Consider the following 22,811-nt stretch of genomic DNA (forward strand, 5'->3'; position numbering starts at 1 on the left):
TCACAACCACCACTACTGCCACCACCATCATTACCTCCACCATCATTACCACTACTATCAACCAGTCTCTACCACCACCACTATCACCACAAACATGCCGCTATCACCACCACTACCACTGTCACTACCACCGTCACCACCACCTCTACATATAACACCATCCATCATCACTACATATAACAACATCCATCATCACTACAGATCGGTAAAGTAGTTTCCGAGATTCTCGTGCGGACTTACAAACAATCAAACACACAAACATGCTTCTTTGCTTTCTATATATATATAAATATATATATATATATATATATATATATATATATATATATATATATATATATATATATATATATATATATATATATATATATATATATATATATATATATATATATATGATCGAATGGGAAGGAATAATTAGTGTTAATAGCAAAAAACGCCCCACCAATCGTGCTCAATAACACACAATGCCTCACTGAACTATTCATCGTAACCTATTGAGAGGTAAATCCTCAGTCGCATACTCTTCTGCCGTTGACCAATCAGTGCTTTCTGAAACTGGTTCCTTTTCATGGAGTTAGCCAATATCATGATAGCCTTTTGTTCACTTCCCTAATAAAACCAGCTGTGCTGAAGTTCTTGATTCAGTCTTCACCCATACTTACTTTCCTCTAGTGACATCAGTCGACCTGCATCTCTCCGCTACCCTTGTCTGTAAGAGTCTGGTTTCTGTGTTTTCCTTCTTTACACACACACACACACACACACATATATATATATATATATATATATATATATATATATATAACACTCCTAACACACACATACATACACAAACACGTGTATATATATATATATACATATATATATATATATATATATATATATATATATATATATATATATATATATATATATATATATATATATTTTATATATATATATATATTATATATATATATATATATATATATATATATATATATATATATATATATAATTCCACCTAATTCTCAAGGCACGTAAAAACATTGATGAAAATACTGACTGTTTGACTCTATTATGGTGGGCAGATCCATATTAAGAATAATATGGATCTGGTTGATAAACTCAATAACTTACACATTAATTCTGATTTTAAACTGGTCAGTTTCGTTGTTATAGCAATCTTTACAAAGGTCCCAGTTGATGATTTACTGGAGTTCCTCCCAGATTCCCTGGACAATATTTCATTGCCCGTCTCGAAAGACGACTTCATCGAACTCATCAAACTATGTATTAAGGATTGTAAATTTGAATTCAATGGAGAATGTTATGCTCAAAAATTTTGTATGACAATGGGTAATCCGCTTTCACCAGGATTAAGCAACTTATATATGGAATTCTTTGAGAAGAAACTATTAAGCAATATTTTACCACCTTCAGCAGTCTGGTTTAGATATGCAGATGATGTAATATGTCTGGCCATGTAATGAGGACCTAAAAGCTTTTTTACGACAACTTAACAACTTAGCCCCCTCGATCAAATTCACTGTGGAATTAGAGCATGACTGTAAATTACCATTCCTAGACTGTCTGATCCACAGAATAGGTAACACCTTTACGTTCAGTATTTATAGGAAACCTACTAATGTGTGTTCATACATTCATTATTATTCTGCCCACCATAATAGAGTCAAACAGTCAGTATTTTCATCAATGTTTTTACGTGCTCTAAGAATTTGGAGTCCGGAATTCATTGATGAGGAATATAAATATATCTATAATATTGGCTTGAACCTTAAGTACCTTAGGTCTTTTATAGACAAATGCCTTAACTTTACTAAGAAATTTTTTATAGAACCGACCCTAAGCCCACCCATGACCATAAGAATCTCTTAGTATTACCATTTCACAAAAAAATTTCTCAAATTCCTTTACAACTGAAAACCTGGAACGTTAATGTGGCATTTAATAGCTCATGCACTGTAAAACAAATATTAATCTAGAACTCCCCCAACAATGCAGGCGACTGCATTTACAATGTTCCTTGCAAGGAATGTAATACAGTATGTTCTACTTAGACCAGACAGGTAAGGATCTTGTAACTAACTTAAACAGCATAAATATAGTGTTAGGACAGGCCAGGAATCCAATGCCTTGTTCATTCATATGAGAGATAATAAGCATTGCATTGACTGGGATAATGCCTCCTCAATACTACCTTGTAATTCAATTGTCAGTGGGAACATTATAGAGTCCAGTCTCATTAACATACCGAATTCGTCAACATGAATTTGAGTAATGGTATGTACAAACTGGATAATTTTGTAATTAAGAAGATTTGTAACCAGGTGAGAAGGTTGGGTCACCTTACCCTATGACCTGACAACGGACAGCTCCTGTGTTTATGAAGATTTGTAGGGTCACTGCCTAATAACCAGACCATTGTGGACATCTACGGTCTCACTCTCCTCTACTGTATATATAAGCCTTGTCAAGTATTTCTCCTTAGTCTGTACTCACCCCTGAAGATGTGAATATCACTATCAGAAAAGAGGATGTTCTTAAGAAGATACACAAACTAAAAGAACACAAAATCCCCAGGCCGGATGCCGAGGAAATTTTCCCCTAGTCTGGAAAGAGTGTAGGGAACAGATTAGCGGACCCCTTGTAAATATATTTACAAAATCATTAGACACCGGAGTTGTGCCAGACTTGTGGAAACAGGCAAATGTAGTACCCATATTCAAAAAGGGAGACAGAGCATCAGCGTCAAATTAACGGCCGATCAGTTTGACGTCAGTAGTGGGGAAATTTCTTGAATCAATTATAGCAGATAGCATCCGATCGCATTTAGAGAAAAGCAAATTAATCTACAACTCTCAACATGGGTTTACAAAGGGAAAATCTTGTCTAACAAATCTGCTGACATTTTTTAGGAAAGTCTTCGAGGTAGTAGATAATGACGAAAATTACGATGTTATTTACTTAGACTTTAGCAAAGCATTTGACAGAGTACCGCATTAGAGGCTTCTGAGAAAAATTAAGGCTCATGGTATCGAGGGGAAAGTTTTAAATTGGATAAAATCATGGCTCACCGATATAACGCAGAGGGTCAGCGTAGATGGTGTTAAATCTGAGTGGGGCCGTGTAACCAGTGGGGTTCCCCAAGGGTCAGTACTAGGCCCACTCTTGTTCATAATCTACATAAACGATCTAGATACTGGGATCAGCAGTGACATAAGCAAGTTTGCGGATGACACCAAAATAGGGCGGCAAATTAATTCAGGGCAGGATGCAAATGCATTACAGGAGGATCAAAATAAACTGCAGGGGTGGTCTGAAAAATGGCAAATTAAATTCAACACCAGCAAGTGCAGCGTACTTAATATTGGAAGAACAAATACTTATAATGTATACAGCCTTAACAACATCAACCTAGAGAAGTCATTTTGTGAAAGAGACCTAGTACTTAGTAAGCTCCGACCTACGGCCTAGAAAACAGCGCGTTAATGTTCTCGAAATAAGGCAAACAGAGTGTTGGGTTTTATATCTAGAAGTGTAAGTAAAAGAGTGAGGCCTGCTGTAACTATATCTTGCGCTTAGTCAGGCCGCACCTCGATTATGCGATTCAGTTCTGGTGCCCCTATTATAGAATGGATGTAATTTCACTAGAGTCGGTGCAGCGAAGAATGACAAAAATGATTCCGGGACTTAGAAACCTTCCATATCAGGATAGGTTAAAGAAACTTAACTTGCATTCCCTAGAAAGACGAAGAGTGCGGGGAGATATGATAGAAGTATTTAAGTCGGTGAAAGGAATCAATAAAGGGGATATAGATAAAGTTCTTATAATATCCGAGCAGGATAGGACTCGGAGCAACGGATTTAAGTTGGATAAGGTTAGGTTTAGGAGGGAGATAGGAAGAAACTGGTTCACAAATAGGGTGGTGGACGAGTGGAACAAGCTTACCAACTTTGTAGTAACTGCTGGAACTCTGGAAATTTCAAAAGGAGGCTAGATAGGTTCATGGATGATGGAGAGTGGTTGTAACTCTCGACAGGAGCTGCCATGCACAGGCCAACCGGCATATTGCAGACTCCTATATATATATATATATATATATATATATATATATATATATATATATATACACAATGAACACCTCAACCCGCCAGGATTCGAACCCACGGCCCACGACTGTGACCGGGAACGCTAACCACTGGACCACCAGGATACTATAAGCAGTCCTAGACTTTGTTATATTTCGCACAAAGCCTGTTCAAAGAGCTTAAGGCGCCGTGAACCTCTAATGGGGACTACCCGTATCACGTAGGTGGTCAGAGTAACGTTTTACCAAATCCGGCTTCTAAACACGAGGATCCATATATATTTCTTTAGCCCAATAAAGCACGCAGACTTCTACATACAATCAACACCTCAACCCACCAGGATTCGAACCCACGGCCCACGAGCCCATGACTGTGACCGGGGAACGCTAACCGCTATTGGGCTAAGGAAATATATATATATATATATATATATATATATATATATATATATATATATATATATATATATATATGCAAGTAAATCAATGTAGTTGCGCTTGATCCAGGTATATGCTGATAACCACAAGGAAAGAAGAAAACACGAAGTTCCCAAGTGCTTTCGTGTAATTCACATCTTCAGGGGTGAGGACAGATTGTACTCACCCCTGAAGATGTGAATTACACGAAAGCGCTTGGGAACTTCGTGTTTTCTTCTTTCCTTGTGGTTATCAGCATATATATATATATATATATATATATATATATATATATATATATATATATATATATATATATATATATATATATATATATATATATATATATATATATATATATATGCCGATAACCACATTGGCAATAAGAAATCACGAAGTTCCCAAGCGCTTTCGTATAATTGACATCTTGTGGGCTGGGTACGGACTAAGGAGTACATTGTAATTAATTACAAGGCCAATATATACAGTAAAGGAGAATGCTATCATGTCCCTAGGGACAGCAGGTGTCCACCATATTTAAGGCATTATGTAGTTTCCCAACTCTTTCACATGGTTAAAAATCTTTTTAATGACAAAATTATCCAATTGCACAATAAATGTCATTACTCAAATTCATGTTAACATATTCGGTATGAGACAAGATTATTTATTGTTACTACTGACAGTGTTAAGCAACTTTATTCTGAAACTTTTTGAGAAGTAACTACTAAGTAATATTTTACAATCTTCTACAGTTTGGTTTAGATATGTACAGTAGATGATATAATATATATTTGACCATGTAATGAGGACTTAAAAGTTTTCCACCACTACTTAACAACTTGGTCCCTTCCATGAAATTCCCTGTGGAATTAAAAAGTGACTGTAAATTATCATTCCTAGACAGTGTGATCCACAGAGTAGGTAAACACCTTTAGTTAGTATTTATAGGAAACCTACTATTGTGTGTTCATATATTCATTATTCTTCTCCCCAACATAACAAAGTCAAACAGTCAATATTCTCATCAATGTTTTTACATGCTCCTATACTGGTCTCCCATCTCAACCAGCTATTTGGAACTCTTTGACTATCTCACTTCTTGCTACGAGTCGTTGCTATCCACACACCCCAACACTGAGATCCTCTAACTAGGTGATTTCAATGTACATCACAGAGAGTGGCTTGGGTCTGCAAGAGATGACCCAGGTGGAGCTGTGGTACTATTTTTCCTTACTTAATGATCTGGAACAAATAATTAAACACTCTACACGTGCTCCAGATCGACACCATCAACATACTAACATTCTTGATCTTTGTTTTACCTCTAACCCCACACACTATTCATACTCAGTTTCTGCTTCCTTAGGGTTTTCCGGTCACAATCTTATTTATATTAAATCAAACTGGACACGACCACCTCCCCCACTCCATCTAAACGCCAAATATGGCACTATCGGAGGGCAAACTGACAATCCTTGCGAGAATTCTTCTCTGACTTTCCTTGGGATGAATGTTGCTTTTCAACTAGGGACGCCTCGGTATGTGCTGACAGCATTGATGGGCTTATACAAGGTGGTATGAGTGCATTTATCCCATCTTCTTCCAAAAGTTTCATTTTACAATCATGGTTTGATCGCTCCTGTTCTCGTGCACGCAGGAAGAGAGATAGGGCATATCAAGCTATGAAACTATCTTCTTGTCCTATTACCCATTCCTCTTTCATTACTTCTAGGAATCGTTGTAAAGTTATTCTTCGTAGGGCCAAGCGCAATTTTATAAATAAGAAAGACCGCTGACTTTACTAACTTTTCTTCTAGTAAATCCTTGTGGTCGTTAATCAAAAACATCTGTAATAACTTCTGTACTTCCTCTTTTCATCCTTTCCTCCGACATGATAACTCTATAGCCAACTCCTGCGGAACCTATGCTCTTTCCTATATCTCCACTCGTAGGGTTGCTGGTGTGTTATCCAGGTTGGATGTGAGTAAGGCGCATAGACCGAACGGAATACCCCTCGTATTGTAAGGGAGTGTGCTGAAATTCTAGCTCCTGTGCTTGCTCGCCTCTGCCTCAAAACCCAAAGTTTTCATTTGTGGAAGCATGCTTCGGTTCAACCCATCCCGAAGAAGGGTGACCATTCCAATCCCTCTAACTATCGCTCCATTGCCCTAACTTCATCCCTCTCTAAGATTTTCAAAACTGTCTTAACCTCTCATTTTCTGTCACCTTGAACGCCTTTCTCTTTTGTCGGATCACCAGTATGGCTTTCGCCAGGCGAGATCTACTGGTGATCTGCTCTCCTATTGTACCCATCTTTGGTCATCCTCTCTTAGGGATTATGGGAAAACTTTCGTCGTAGCCCTCGACATCTCCAAAGCATTTGACAGGGTAGGCACAAGTCTTTGCCATCTAAACTCCCCTCTTATGGTTTTTCTCCCCCACTTTGTTCTCTAATTTCTAGCTTCATTGAGAACCGATCTATGGCAGTTGTTGTCGAGGGATCGATCTCTCGCTCTTTTTCTATCAATAGTGCTGTTCCACAGGGTTCTGTTCTTTCACCTAATCTCTTCCTTCTTTTTATCAATCATTTACTTCACACTACGACTAATTCTATCCATTCTTACGCTGATAATTCTACTCTTCACTTTTCTTCACATTTTTTCCCTTCCCCTAATTCTCACACTAGATCTGTTTCTAGAGCTAATAACATTTTACCTATCAATGCTCATCTCTGCAGCATCTTTGAATGGGGAGGTAGAAACTTGGTTAAATTCAACAGTAATAAAACACAGTATTTACCAATTACACTTCCAAAATTAAATGATCTCCCACCAATCACATTTCACTACACAACCGTTCTGCCAAATTCTAAAATAGTAATGCTAGGTCTCACCATTTCTTTAATATGTCATGGAAGCCATACATCCACAACATTGCCAAAGCTGCCTCCCGGAAGCTAGGAATGCTGTACAGATGCCGTAGCTACTTCACTACTGAGCAGTTGCTTCAAGTTTAACTCTCCTCCTTTGGTTTATAATTTCTCTTCCATTTCTCTTCGCCGCAATATTGCTTCCCTCTCTCTCTTTTACAAGTACTTTAATGGGCAATGTTCGGTGGATTTGGCATGCTGTGTACCGCCGATAAGGCCTTGGGCTCGTAACACTCATCGTGCCAGCGGTGCCCACCATTTCTCTGTGGATGTCGGTCACACTAGAATAGCCCGTTATTGTACATCCTTCTTTCCTTACTCCAAAATGCTGGTTTTCCGGCATCTTCGTGGTGTAGATTAAAATAATATATATCATATTTCTTTTTCTTTTACACTTATTTTTTTCGCTCTCTAGGTCCCGTTGTGGATCGATGACCTGTTTCCGGGTGAGCTATTCCCCGTAAAAAAAATAAATAAACAAATAAATAAACTTGTGATTTTTATTTCTGGTGTCAAATAGTCATTATCAACAAATCAATCAATCACTGTGCATGTTTTCACACTTTGAGAGTTTACAAAGACTTTGCTACTGTTTAAGGAAAGAGATATATTCTAAATTCTTAAAACGCATAATATTAATATCTTTCATAATTTAGGAAAATTATGTCTAGTGTAAAAACAAATACTTGACCTATCAAAAAAAAACATTCACTCTCTTTGAGTAGTTTATCACAACAAATTTCACTGTCAATATTAATGAATTAACAGTAAATAGTTTCCCGCCCGAATATGCAGTACTTATACAAATTCCATCACAGAGCACAGACTATGTGGCCCATTATATGAAAGTATGTGAAGGTGAGGGAAACAGGACAATCATAAGTATATAGACAATTGTTAAGCCACGATGCTGTTTTCCTAAGCATGTAACAAACTACAGTAATATATGTTGATCATTTGGAACAGCAATTGCATTTTAAGTATTCAAATCTGCCATATTGTTTACGAATTCATAAGACTTTGGCTGACATTGTACTTCATTCATTCTTCACAGACAAATATAATGAAGTCGCGCTGCAAGTATCATCCAACAGGTGAGAGCGAGCGCGCTAATTTTGTGCGACTGTGGGCGGGCGGCATGTCCATACGTGCTGTTGCTCGAGTTACCAACACCAGCGTGTCCACCGTGTATAGGTGGATACACCGCTGGCTTCAGGATGGTAACGTCAGAACCAAGCCCTACAACCCCAAGTCTCTTACAAAATATTCAACATTTCGCGTACTGGACGTTCCGATTATGGAGCCAAAGTTCTCTATGACCTCAATGGTTTGTGAACCTTCTGTACCACGTTTTTTTAACCTAAATTATGACCATCACATGCAGAACAAGAGGGTCGGGCAATATTTCTTCTCCAATTGCTTACAACTTATTACAATGATGCACAACACATTGACTACTGTGGATTGTTTAACAACTCAGAAAAATTCTGAGGAGAGCAAAGCTGGCTGGTGATCCCCAAGCCTCGACAACAAGATAATCTAGTGGCATCGTTATATATATATATATATATATATATATATATATATATATATATATATATATATATATATATATATATATATATATATATATATATATATATCTTGATAAAATCACACGGGAAAAGGAAACAACGGAGCACCTTTTGTTTTCGTCTTTGTCTAAGACATCTTCAGAGGCAACTGATTACATGGACAGAGAGAGGCTTAACATACAGGGTGATCTTAAAAAACGTTTTCTTTCATTGTGATCTACATGAATATATATATATATATATATATATATATATATATATATATATATATATATATATATATATATATATATATATATATATATATATATATATATATATGCTGATAACCACAAGGAATCCAATGCTCTGTTTGTTCATTTGAGGGATAACAAGCATTGCATTGACTGGGATAATGCCTCCTCAATATTACCTTGTAATTCAATTGATAGTAGGAACATCATAGAATCTAGTCGCATTAAACATACAGAAGCATTCAACATGAATTTGAGTAATGGCATGTACAAACTGGACAATTTTGTAATTAAGAAGATTTGTAACCAGGTGAGAAGGTTGGGTCACCTTACCCTCTGACCTGACTACCGACCGTTGCCATGCTATTTAAAGATTAGTACCTGACCATTGTGGACCTGGTCTCACCCTCCTCTGTATATATACACCTTGTTTTGTACTCCTCTTTAGTCTGTACTCACCCGTGAAGATGTGAATTACACGAAAGCGCTTGGGAACTTCGTGTTTTCTTCTTTCCTTGTGGTTATCAGCATATACCTAGATCACGCGCACCTACTTGCATATATATATATATATATATATATATATATATATATATATATATATATATATATATATATATATATATATATATATATATATATATATATATATATATATATATATATATATATATTCCATTTTTAGATACCGAAACTTCAGAGATTTCATGTAACGAGTTGTTCACATAGTACAGGACTATTTTTCTTAGGGTAAATTAATAAGTGCGAGACCTGCAGCTGTAACAGTCACTACAATGTGTCAGTGACAATGTGTTAAAAAATGTTCTGGATGTCCTTCTTCTGTTCCCTCTGTGTTGGAACTAATCCTGTATTCACTATTTTAGGAAGATGAAGATTTTGACGTTAAATATTTCTGTTTATTATTAAATAAATTTAAATAAATTTTTGTTGAATTTATTTTAATCCTGAAATTCTAGACTTGACTTACTCTTCTGCCTTTGGTTTAGGTAAAGAGGTGTGTGTGTGTTTGTATGTGTTATCAAAAAGTTATTAAGCTTAATTATATTACAAAATGATTTTTACTAGTTCACAAAAAAATTTGCCTGTCATCCCGTAACCTGTCTAATTCTAATGTAGACGTTGCTTGCCGTTTGTAGTGTATCTTAAATAATTTATAATAATAATTAAAAAATAAAATAAATAAGAATGGGAAACAGCACAAAAAATTACTGCGTTAATGATTAACGGATATTTGGCAGACTATTTTGAACCCAGAAAAAAATAAGCGACCGCATACATAAGCAACACAGTACATAATGGATATACAAAAAAAATAGCATAAAACGAGATGCTCATGTATTTACAAAACCAAAATTGTTATCCCTACATTTGTGTACTTTACTTCCAGTTATATTAGAGAGGCGGTGATGGTAGTGACGTCCCTGGTGTTGTTGGTGGCTGCTGGGTTGTGTGGAGGAGTCCTCCTGTTACCAACACCAGATGGTAAGTAAACAAAGGCATCTCATGCTGTTACTATTGTTAACCTTTATCTTACTACTGAGTTTAACCATAGTACTGTATACTACTGGTGTGAACAATCTAAAACTCATGGTGTTCTCCTTCTCGCCGTAAATGAAACAAAATGACAAAGGAATAGATACAAACTATTATATATATAAATATATATATATATATATATATATATATATATATATATATATATATATATATATATATATATATATATATATATATATATATATATATATATATATATATATATATATATATGCCATCTTTAGACACACGATCGCTAATAGGCTGTTTGTGAATTCGTGCAAGAAAATACCGAAAACTTCAGAGATTTCATGTAACGAGTTGTTCACATAGTACAGGACTATTTTTCTTATGGTAAATTAATAAGTGCAAAACCTGCAGCTGTATATATCCTTGATAAAATCACTCAGGAAAAGGGAAACAATGGAGCACCTTAGCTTTCGTCTTTATTCAAGACATCTTCAGAGGCAACTGAAATACAAGGACCGAGAGGGGCTTAAGAACACAGGGTGACCTTACTAAATATGAGGTCAGGTCATAAACACTACATGAACTGTTCGTCCATGTTATGAACAATAATCATCCCATAGATTGGGAAAACAGCTTAGAAGTGTATAAATCATCATGTGTCACAGAAAGACTTCTGGTTGAAGCTAGTTTGATTAGGGAATTGAATTCTATAAACCTTAGTGATGGTCAGTACAAAATTGATAAAATGTTACTCAAATTTACTTGTCAATGGCCCAAGGTTAAAAATGCTTTGAAAGCATTCGAGTTAGAAGTAGGATAGATGATTAGTGGGTCTCATATTTTTTACCTGACTTAATATGACCAGTTACGTCGCCCTCTCTCTTTAGCTCCTTTGTGTGTTTGTGATGGTGTTGGTGTGCTGATTAGTGGATGTCGTATTTATGACCTGATCTCATGTTTAGTAAGGTTACCCTATGTTCTTAAGCCTCTCTCGGTGCTTGTAATTCAGTTGCCTCTGAAGATGTCTTGAATAAAGACGAAAGCTAAGGTGCCCCATTGTTTCCCCTTTCCTGTGGAATTTTATCAAGATTTATCTTATCCACGTTTTCATTGTGGATCTACATTATATACAACATATAATCAACGACCTGACCAGCCAGGACTCGAAACCTAGACCTTATGCGTGTGACCAGGGAACGCTACCGACCATGCCACAAGGACACTAAATGCAATCCTAGTCTATGTTATATTTCACACAAAGCCTGTTCATCGAGCTGATAGCGCCGTGAACCTCCCATTGGGAATTGCCCATGCCACTTATGTGCCATGGTCGGTAGCGTTCCCTGGTCACACGCATAAGGTCTAGGGTTCGATTCCTGGCTGGTGAGGTAGTTGATTATATGTTCAAGTCCGCGTGTTATATGGAATAAAATGATGTATATATGGTTCCTCATATTACATACCAGCTGGATTCGGTAAAATGCTACTCCCACCACATAAGTGGCACGGGCAATCCCATATGGGAGGATCACGGCACCATCAGCTCGATGAACAGGCTTTGTGTAAAATATAACATAGCCTAGGATTGCTTTTAGTGTCCTTGTGGCATGGCCGGTAGCGTTCCCTGGTCACACGCATAAGGTCTAGGTTTCGAGTCCTGGCTGGTGAGGTCGTTGAATATATATATATATATATATATATATATATATATATATATATATATATATATATATATATATATATATATATATATATATATATATGTATATATATATGTAATATTCAGAAATTTCAGTGTGATATCAAACGCTACGCCATGGGAGAGACTGTTTTCAAGGTAGTCTGAGGGAAAAGAGCGCTCCTGCACGTAGTGAGAGCTTTTGGAACTAGCCTATACGATATTGAATGTAGTTTACCGAATTAATAATGATGCGACTCATGAAGTTAAGGGACTATTATTGAATTTGAAATTATTATAGATCGTTTCCCGGTCTGAAAATGTTGAGTACGTCCTAATTAAGCTGTTAATCGTCTGGTAAAAAAGTCACTCCTGAAAAGCGTGAACCAGTGAGCAAGCGTGGCTGGGGAGTTGTGAGAGAGGTCAAGGACCACCTCTGTGCTGTACCCAGGAGAGACGGATCGCGTGACTTGGTTCCTTAATATATTTAACATCAGATGAAGGTTCTGTAGACCCCACGCCGTATGATGACGTCCGCTGGCGGTATGAGACGAATGGTGAAACGAGCTGTATGACCGTCCACTGACCTGGGTTTGAGCCACCTGTTGAGTATGGTGAGAGTTGGAGTGAACCTAGCCGTCTGGGTGCCCAACTAACGACGTGACGATCGTTTGGGGTCATCAGCTCTCCTCTACCTCGGCTCACAATACCACATATATTCAAGCAGCTTAGTGAAAACCTTTTGCAAACGGGAGGCTAAAGCTTCTCTCAACTGTACAAGGTCTGATTGGCATACTTCCTTCCGTTTCAGGGATGTACTGGGGGTAAAGTGAAGCCAGCTGAGTGATACAGGGTCACACACTGGGACCAAGAGTCCAGTGGAACTTAGAGGTACATTTCCAAGGTCGAGAAAGGCTGGCTTGGGCCTTAAACTACGGGTGCCTGTTGGGTGCCTGTTGGTTGTGCCTTAAAAAACTACGGAGTGCAGGTGGAATCTATGTGTTAGGTTAGGGAGCATGTGTTTACGGGTATTGGTGGACTCGGTAACTTCTTAATCTAGTGATAATATTTTTTCAGTTACTGATATTGTCTTGCTGTGTGTAATTAATATTTCTTAAACAATTGTGATAGTATTGTTTTTAATGTTTGTGTCACTAATTGAAACCAGAGAATGAGGGAACTGTTTTCCAGATGAGTTTTCTCCCTTATGTTGTAAGTGATACTGTGATTTAGTTCCTTTAATGCATTTAATATTTCTTTATAATTTCAATCTCAGGTATAACCTTTGTTCCCCAGAGTAGTGTTTAAGTTAGGTTAGGAGGTGTGTATCTGTTGGGGTAATATAATTTTGTTGAGTGCCCTGAAGGCCTATTCATTGTAGAGTTATTAATATCTTATTTTTTTAATACCATTTTCTCAGTGATTGATATTATTTTGTTGAAACCCTTAAGGCCTGCATCTGGTGGTGTAACATAATTCTATTGAGTGCCCTTTAGGCCTATTCATGGTGGAATTAATAATTTCTTATTTTTTTATACCATATCCTCAGTGATTGATATTATTTTGTTGAAAGCCCTGAAGGCCTGTTTCATGTGTGCAAGCAACATTTCTTAATACTTGAATTTATTGTTGTCTAATGAGGCATTGTCTGAGTTTCTAATAATTTTAATATCATGTCTAACTCTTATTCCCCAGAGTAGTGTTTTAAGTTCAGGTTAAGAGGTGAGCATATGTTGGTGTACCATTATTTGATTGTGTCTGTAGTGTTGGAGGGAATATAAGTGTCTAAATTTTACAGTGTGTCTCATTCATCGCAGTCACAGACGCTATCCTTCCACGGGTCACGGAAATTCATTTTGTTAGTAAATTTAAGTGTTCTTGTGCTGGTTGGGGATTTTTCTCAAAGGGGCGCTTCCACTGCAATGACCATCTAATAATTAATAAACCCCAAATCAAGTGAGAAATTAAAGGTCCAGTAATTCCGACCGGTTACATATATATATATATATATATATATATCTTGATAAAAACACACGGCAAAAGGGAAACAACGGAGCACCTTAGCTTTCGTCTTTATTCAAGACATCTTCAGAAGCCACTGGATTACATGGACAGAGAGAGGCTTAAATATACAGGGTGACCTTAAAAACATGAGGTCAGGTCATAATGATGTCATCCACTAATCCCCACACCAACACACGCGTAGAGAAGCTTAAGAGAAGGGAAGTGACGTGACTAGTCAGGTCAGGTCAAAAAATAAGGGACCCACTAAATAACTATCATACATCTAGATCAAAGGTTTTCAAAGCATTTTTAACCTTGGGCTACTGACAAATAAATTTATGTAACATAAAATCAGTTTTGAACTGACCATCACTAAGGCTTATTGATTTTAATTCCTTAATCAAACTAGCTTCAACCAGAAGTCTTTCTGTGACACAAGATGATTTGAATACTTCCAAGCTTTTTTTCCAAGCAATGGGATGATTATTATTCCTAACATGAACGAACAAGGCACTGCTTTCAGATGCTGTTCTGATATTGTACTTATGTTGTTTGATTCTGAGATTGATATATATAGATATATATAGATATATATATATATATATATATATAAATATTTCATTAGCCTAATAAAGCATGCGAACTTCTACACACAATCAATATATATATATATATATATATATATATATATATATATATATATATATATATATATATATATATATATATATATATATATATATATATATATATATATGCAAGTAAATCACTGAGGGATAACAAGCATTGCATTGACTGGGATAATGCCTCCTCAATATTACCATGTAATTCAATTGATAGTAGGAACATCATAGAATCTAGTCTTATTAAACATACCGAAGCATCCAACATGAATTTGAGTAACGGCATGTACAAGCTGGACAATTTTGTAATTAAGAAGATTTGTGATCAGGTGAGAAGGCCGGGTCACTTGACCATCTGACCTGACCACCAACCGTTGTGTGCTATTTAAAGATTAGTAGGGTCATTACCTAATACCTGACCATTGTGGACCTGGTCTCACCCTCCTCTGTATATATACACCTTGATTTGTATTACTCTCTCTAGTCTGTACTCACCCCTGAAGATGTGAATTACACGAAAGCGCTTGGGAACTTCGTGTTTTCTTCTTTCCTTGTGGTTATCAGCATATATATATATATATATATATATATATATATATATATATATATATATATATATATATATATATATATATATATATATATATATATATATATATATATATATATATATATATAATATATATATATACATTTTCTTTAATTTTTTCATCACTTGATATGTGTATTATTTTATTGTTTTCTCCACTTGTAACGATAAGCTTCAAGCTATCACAGGAACAGGGAGAATATACAGTATATATTCTCTACCTTTAATAACTGTGTGTTTGCTGAGGTAACTGTTACCGTGAATAAAACAGCTACTTGTGAAGTCGTTATATATGTAACAAACTTCCTGGGTTGTCACAGCTTGTAACAATCGCTTGTGAAGCAAGTTACCTTATATTTTAGACATACTAAAATATAGATCAAAGAATATTGGATCTTCTGTAGTGAAATCCTTTATGTTCTTTTTCGTTGATTTTATTATAAAAGGTTTCTATGTACACTTTCAAAAAGGATTATCACTGTAATTTAATCACTGTAGCTATGAGTGTTAAATGAGGACGGAGGCTTTTTTTTATGGGAATTATCCAACCCGAGCACAGGTCAAACGACCCACAACGGGTCCTGGGGGGCGAAAAAAAATACAAAAAAAGGTTATACTGTGTTAATCTACACCACGAAGATACCGGAAAACCAGCTTTTTATGGTGAGACAGATTGTATAAGTATGGAAGAACAGAAGAAGGCAGAGCATTCCACCGTTTGGCTGTGTCAAGAAAGAAGGGGGTACTATAATGGGTTATTCTCGTGTGACCGACATCAACAGAGAAACGGTGGGCACCGCGGGCAAGACGTGTGTTACGAGCCCACCGCCTTGCCTGCGGTACACAGGATGCCAAATCCACCGAACATTGCCCGTTAAAGTACCTGCAAGAAAGAGGGTGAAGGAACATTGTGGCGAAGAGAAAGGGAAGAGAGATTGTCGACTAAAGGAGGAGAGTTAATAAGACGAAATGCCTTTGATTCCACCCTGTCTAATAGTTGGACAGAATAAGAACCACCCCAGATAAGAGAGCAGTACTCCAAGTTAGGACGAATGAATCCCTTATATACTTTGAGCAACTGCTCAGAAGTGAAGAAGCTACGGCATCTGTACAGCATTCCCAACTTTCGGGAGGCAGCTTTAGCTATACTAAGGATGTGCGATTTCCATGACATATTGGAGGAAATGGTGAGGCCTAACATATTTATTTCGGAATTTGGCAGGATGATAGCGTCCTGAAATGTAATTAGCGGCAGATCGTCAAATTTACAAAGTGTAATTGGTAAATATTGAGTTTATTACTATTGAATTTAACCAAGTTTGTACCTCCCCATTGAGAGATGCTGCACAGATCCGCATTGATAGAAGTAATGATATCAGTTCTAGAAACAGATCTAGTTTGAGAGTTAGAAGGAAGGGGAAAATGTGAAGAAGAGTGAAGAGTAGAATCATCAGCGTAAGAATGGATAGAATTAGTTGTAGTGTGAAGTAAATCATAGATAAAAAGAAGGAAGAGAGTAGGTGAAAGAACAGAACACTGTGGGACACCACTACTGGTAGAGAAAGAGCGAGAGATCGATCCCTCAACAACAACTGCCATGGATCGGTTCTCAAGGAAGCTAGAGATGAGAAAACAAAGCGGGGGAGAGAAACCAAAAGAGGGAAGTTTAGATAGCAAAGACTTATGCCATACCCTGTCAAATGCTTTGATGTCGAGGGCCACGACGAAAGTTTTCCCATAATCCCTAAGAGAGGATTACCAAAGATAGGTGTAATAGGAGAGCAGATCACCAGTAGATCTCGCCTGGCGAAGGCCATACTGGTGATTCGACAAAAGAGAATGGCGTTCAAGGTGACGGAGAAAATGGGAGTTCAAGATAGTTTCGAAAATGTTAGAGAGGGATGAAGTTAGGGCAATGAGGCGATAGTTAGAGGGATTAGAATGATCACTCTTCTTCGGGATGGGCTGAACCAAGGCATGCCTCCAAGCAGAAGGAAAAGTTTGGGTTTTGAGGCAGAGGCGAGCAGGCACAAGGGTCAAGGCTTCAGCACACTCCCTCAGAAGACGACGGGTTATTCCGTCCGGTCCATGCGCCTTACTCAAATCCAACCTGGATAACACATCGGCAACCCTGCGAGTGGAGAGTATAGGAAAGTGCATAGGTTCAGTAGGAGGTGCAGGGGTAGGAGGGATAGAGTGGGAATCGTCTAAGGTGAAATTAGAGGAGAATAAGGTGCCAAAGAGGTTGGCTTTGTCAGGGGGAGAATTGGCTACAGAGGTATCAGGTCGGAAGAGGGGAGGAAAAGAAGGAGTGCAGAAGTTATTACAGATGTTTTTAGTTAAGGACCAAAGGGATTTACTAGAGGAAGAATTAGTCAGGATAGCGGTCTTTCTTTTAATAATATTCCGCTTGGCCCTACGAAGAGTAGCCTTACAACGATTCCTAGAAGTAATGAAAGAGGTGTGGGTAATAGGAGGAGATAGTTTCATAGCTCGATATGCCCTATCTCTCACCCTGCAAGCAAGAGAGCAGGAGCGATCAAAGCATGATTGTAATGTGAAAGTTTTGGTAGAAGATGGGATAAATGCACTCATACCACCCTGTATAACACCAGCAATGCTGTCAGCACATACCAAGGCGTCCCGATTGGAAAAGCGACATTCATCCCAAGGAAAGTCGGTGAAAAATTCTGGCAAGGATTGCCAGCTTGCCCTCCGATAGTGCCATAGTTGACGTTTAGAGGGGGGTGGGGGAGGTGGTCGTACCCAGTTTGATTTAATAGAAATAAGGTTGTGATCAGAAGACCCTAAGGGGGCAAAAATTTAGTATGAATAGTGTGAGGGGTTAGAGGTAAAACAAAGATCAAGACTGTTAGCAAGTTGATCGTGTCTATCAGGAACGCGTGTAGGGTGTTTGATTATTTGTTCCAAATCATTAAGTAGGGAAAAAGAGAGTGCCTCAGCTCCACCTGGGTCATCCCTTGCAGAGCCAAGCCACTCTCTGTGATGTACATTCAAATCCCCTAGGTAGAGGATCTCGGTGTTGGGGTGTGTGGATAGGAATGACTCATGGCAAGAAGTGAGATAGTCAAAGAGTTCGAAATAGTTGGTAGAGTTGGGAGAACAGTATAGAAAACAAAGAAAAATAGTCACAGTAGGTAGAGTTATTTTGAGCCAGATGACATCATAAAGGGTAGATTCAAGCTCCGTGAGTCGAGCCATAGGTGTACGTGTGTTGCTGTAGGCGCATACTCCACCCTTAGAACGGAAGGAGGTAAAAGGTTGTAGTTGGAGACTTGAAAAGGTTTGGGTGAAGCTGCTTTGGTCAGTTGAAGTTCGGTTAATAGTAATAGGTCGGGGGGAAGTAGTTAATAGATGATGCTCCACAGAAGAAAAATTGGATCTCAGGCCGCAAATGTTGGAAAAATGAAGTGTGAAAAAAGCCGATCCTCCAGCAATCGCGGTGGCGTCAGCTGAGGCCCCAGTAGCTTGATGATGATCAGGTCGGCCCTGGGGTCCAAAACCTTCCCGACCAGTGGGACCCATCCGAGAAGGCCCCCCTTCAATGTTAATATCAACTGACATAGGAGAATAAAATAGAATGAATAAAACAGATCAAGAATGAGTAAGGTTATATTTGTTGTGTTGTCAATAGTAAGAGAGACAGCTGAGACCCTGCAATTGTGTAAATGAGGCAGAAAGATAGATCAGCAACCAGGGACTTGGTCACAATTTTCGTAATGCCATATGACAACAGGGTCTACCATAAGACAATGCATTATGCTTCCAATATCTTCCTAGGCGGTAGTACCTCCCTGTTTGGTAGCTTCCTACTACCTCCTACCTACTAAATAAAATAGCTCTGGTAAGTACGGCCTGTCGATGTGAGAGTTGAGTGAGAATGAGTAGGGGACCGTCCTCCCTCGAGGGAAGACGGAACCATTAGGGTTATGAAACTACTGTTTGTAAGGGTACTTGTTGGAAATGCTGGACATATTGATATTCCTCTGTTTTGATGTTTAAGCAGGGGGACGTGGACGGCGGACAGTCTTTCTCTACTTTCACGAGGAACAGAAGCTCCTGGTTTTTCTCCTTCCACTGCCTTCTTGCTTCTATCTGAGGTGCACCAGGGGTTTTTCGGGTGATCCTGTGATTCTTGTTGTTGCTGTGTATTCGATAAGACTGGTATTTGCCAGAGTAATATAGATTTTGCCCTAAGTGTTCTCAGGTAGAAGTGTTTATGTTACTCAATGTTATTTTCTTTTGTAATTTTTCTTGTAAAGGTATTTACCCGATGCTTGCATGTATTTACCCTAAATATTCTTGGGTAGGAGTGTTTGCATTATTCAGTTTTATTTCAGTTTTGTGTTTTTGTGTAAAAGACATATAAATAAGGAAGTTAAGGAATAATCATTTTTAATTTTAGTTAAGTGTTGTTTCATTACTATTGGACCATCTTTCACTAATTATTTTGTCATGTTAATATAACTTTGAGTGACCTATGTCAAAAAATATATATGTGGTCATTTGGTGTATTTTTCCATGGGAATTTTTTGGCATTGTGTTTGGTCACTGACACAGTGCTGGATTTCTGGTTGTTTGTTGGGTGAAAATTATATGCATTAAGTGACATTCCAGTGCTTTGAAGGCCTTAAGTATATAGGACGGAAGTGATCTTAACAATATATATATATATATATATATATATATATATATATATATATATATATATATATATATATATATATATATATATATATATATATATATATATATATATATATATATATATATATGTATATAGTATTAAATCGTGATAATTATAGAGTAGCGAAAATTTTTCTTTATTTCTCGTTTTTAGGAAATGGCCTGACCTAACCTAACCTAATCCCCATAAGCAAGTTTAGGGAGGAAAATATGATATTTTAGCATCCTTCCCATGAAAAATGCTTATTCTATAAGTAAAAAAAAGCTTCGCATTAGTCTCCACCTGCCAAGAAATCGAACCAGGAACCACTAACTTACAAGTCAATTGTGCTAAGCGTTGCGCAATTAACACCGTTACAACTTTATAAATTTAGTATAAAATGTACATCAAGTGTATCAACATATATTTAAACTGCATATTTTAACAGCTAAACAAGACAGCCCTTCATCAGTGGTGGGGCTCGTGGAGGCGGTGATGGCGACAGTGACGTATTCCGATTATTCAGTCTTTCTCCTCATGGATGGCAGCACCTCCCCCTCCACTGTCTACAGTGTAGGTGATTTGGCTATAGCTTACGCAAATTATGGCACAATGCATTAACATTATTGGCCGTGAACATTAATACAACAACATTTAATTAAGATAACATACTATTATACTGCATGTGAGACCAATGTTGTATTCTCATAGTTGGTAGATTATCTACGGATCCCTGGAGGTGTTGGGATCTTTGAGGTAACAGCTGACAACGAGGAACAGTTTTCTCACCTCATCATTGTGATAAAGTTGGCAAGTATCTTTTATATTCCTATTATAGTTAATACGTCATTTAATATACTTAGTCGGTAAGTCCCACTTAAATTATTGTCGAGACAAGTTAATCATTCTAACAGTGGTACTTGGGGAAGTATCCACTCACATCATTGTCACAGTCAGAAAAGATCACTCCTATACTATCATTACGGCATTAACAGTTGCGGGAATTGTCATCACAAACGACTATTGTGGTCATCAGCGACGAATCAGCCTTCTTTGCCGCCTTTGCTGAGTGGTCCTTCAAGAGCCGCCTCCTCGTGTGGTCAGTAAGGCTCCTCGCCGTCACCCGCCTCTCCCTTCCGGAGCTTCATCACCTACATGGTACATTCTCAAAGATGAACGCCATGTTAGCCATCGTCAATGACATTTCAGCAAATATCAGGTAATCTGATTCACGTGAGTTTCAAGTGGAGAGAAAAATGAATAGGAAGTAAACCGATTTAATTATTAATAAATACACAAACAAACACACACACGCCCACACACACACACACACACACACACACACACACACAAACATACACAGACACACACACACACACAGGGACGTAGAGAGAAATTAAAATATAAACCAAGATATCTTTAAAAATACAGAACTGGTAGGTTGGACAAACTGCAGGAAGATATATTAACACTTTTTATGAAGTTGATTCTTTTAATCGGGTTGTTCACGTATGTTTTGGGTTGCTTTCACTGAACTAAGTAAATTTACGATTTATTTATATATTGTTTATACATTCTTTTTATATTCTACACTTATTGTGGAAAGAGTTAAAATAAACTGAATATCCTGGAGTCGCCGGCCGCTTCAATGAGTCATGACTTCATCAAGCTACGGGAGAATCCAAAGAGTTTCTCAACATCCACTATCCCTCCTGTAGGTGCAGCATATACGTACACCTCCCGTACAGCCCTCCGGGAACCCAGGCGTTGAAGGTTGCCTCCTGGACGCCCCTTCGTGGCCTCACTCTTACCACTCATCTCCCGCTCTTCCCTGACAAGTTCTCCAAGTTAGTTCCAGGATATAAATTTTTCATCGTTACTTTAATCTTACTGTTTATGTAGCTGCATTTCAAAAATGTTCTGAAACCAGATTTATATCCTTTATTGATAGGAATGATCAATTCTTGAGATTTTAAGAAAAAGTACTAAAAGCTTTATATGACTAATGAATGTGTTAAAAACGTTTGTGGGATCCATAAGTTTCTTGTCAATGCAATATATGAGAGAGCATTAAGATAGTATTGCAATTTGGAACACACGCCAGTTGTCGGATATGTTATAAAAATTTACAACATGGTTGAAGGCACAAGAACTCAGGTAACTTATTGAGGTCCAGAGATGTCTGGTTAGATCATCCACGGAGACTGATTGTATAGTAGACCGTGAATACTGGAATCGTTTAATATAATAGAATAGTTGTCACAAAATGAACCCGACGACTTAGTATGGACAGTAAATTCATATGGATTTATTTTTTAAATCAATGTAGCTGTTAGAATTCACGCTCTATACTCCAAGTGCAGCGAGGATAGAAGCAATACGTGTGAATAGAATATATATTAATATTTTTCTGTTTCTTTCTGCATTAATCTTGCACCACTGTAGTATTTGTT

The 22,811-nt window shown here is 37.5% G+C and overlaps 1 protein-coding gene across 1 annotated transcript in view; it reads left to right on the top strand.

Moving 5' to 3' along the window:
- The first annotated feature begins 667 nt into the window (after positions 1-667).
- LOC121873945 (probable glutamate receptor) overlaps positions 668-22,811 on the top strand; it is a 68,307-nt gene continuing 46,163 nt past the window's right edge. The window contains exons 1-6 of the mRNA XM_042377823.1: positions 668-714; positions 10,659-10,753; positions 20,807-20,931; positions 21,070-21,168; positions 21,354-21,577; positions 22,077-22,205. Of these exons, the coding sequence (XP_042233757.1) occupies positions 10,678-10,753; positions 20,807-20,931; positions 21,070-21,168; positions 21,354-21,577; positions 22,077-22,205 (653 nt within the window). The 5' untranslated portion in view covers positions 668-714; positions 10,659-10,677. The remainder of the gene's footprint in view (positions 715-10,658; positions 10,754-20,806; positions 20,932-21,069; positions 21,169-21,353; positions 21,578-22,076; positions 22,206-22,811) is intronic.

The sequence above is a fragment of the Homarus americanus genome, unplaced genomic scaffold (assembly GCF_018991925.1).
Source record: "Homarus americanus isolate GMGI-L3 unplaced genomic scaffold, GMGI_Hamer_2.0 scaffold25827, whole genome shotgun sequence".
Classification (NCBI taxonomy): Eukaryota; Metazoa; Arthropoda; class Malacostraca; order Decapoda; family Nephropidae; genus Homarus; species Homarus americanus.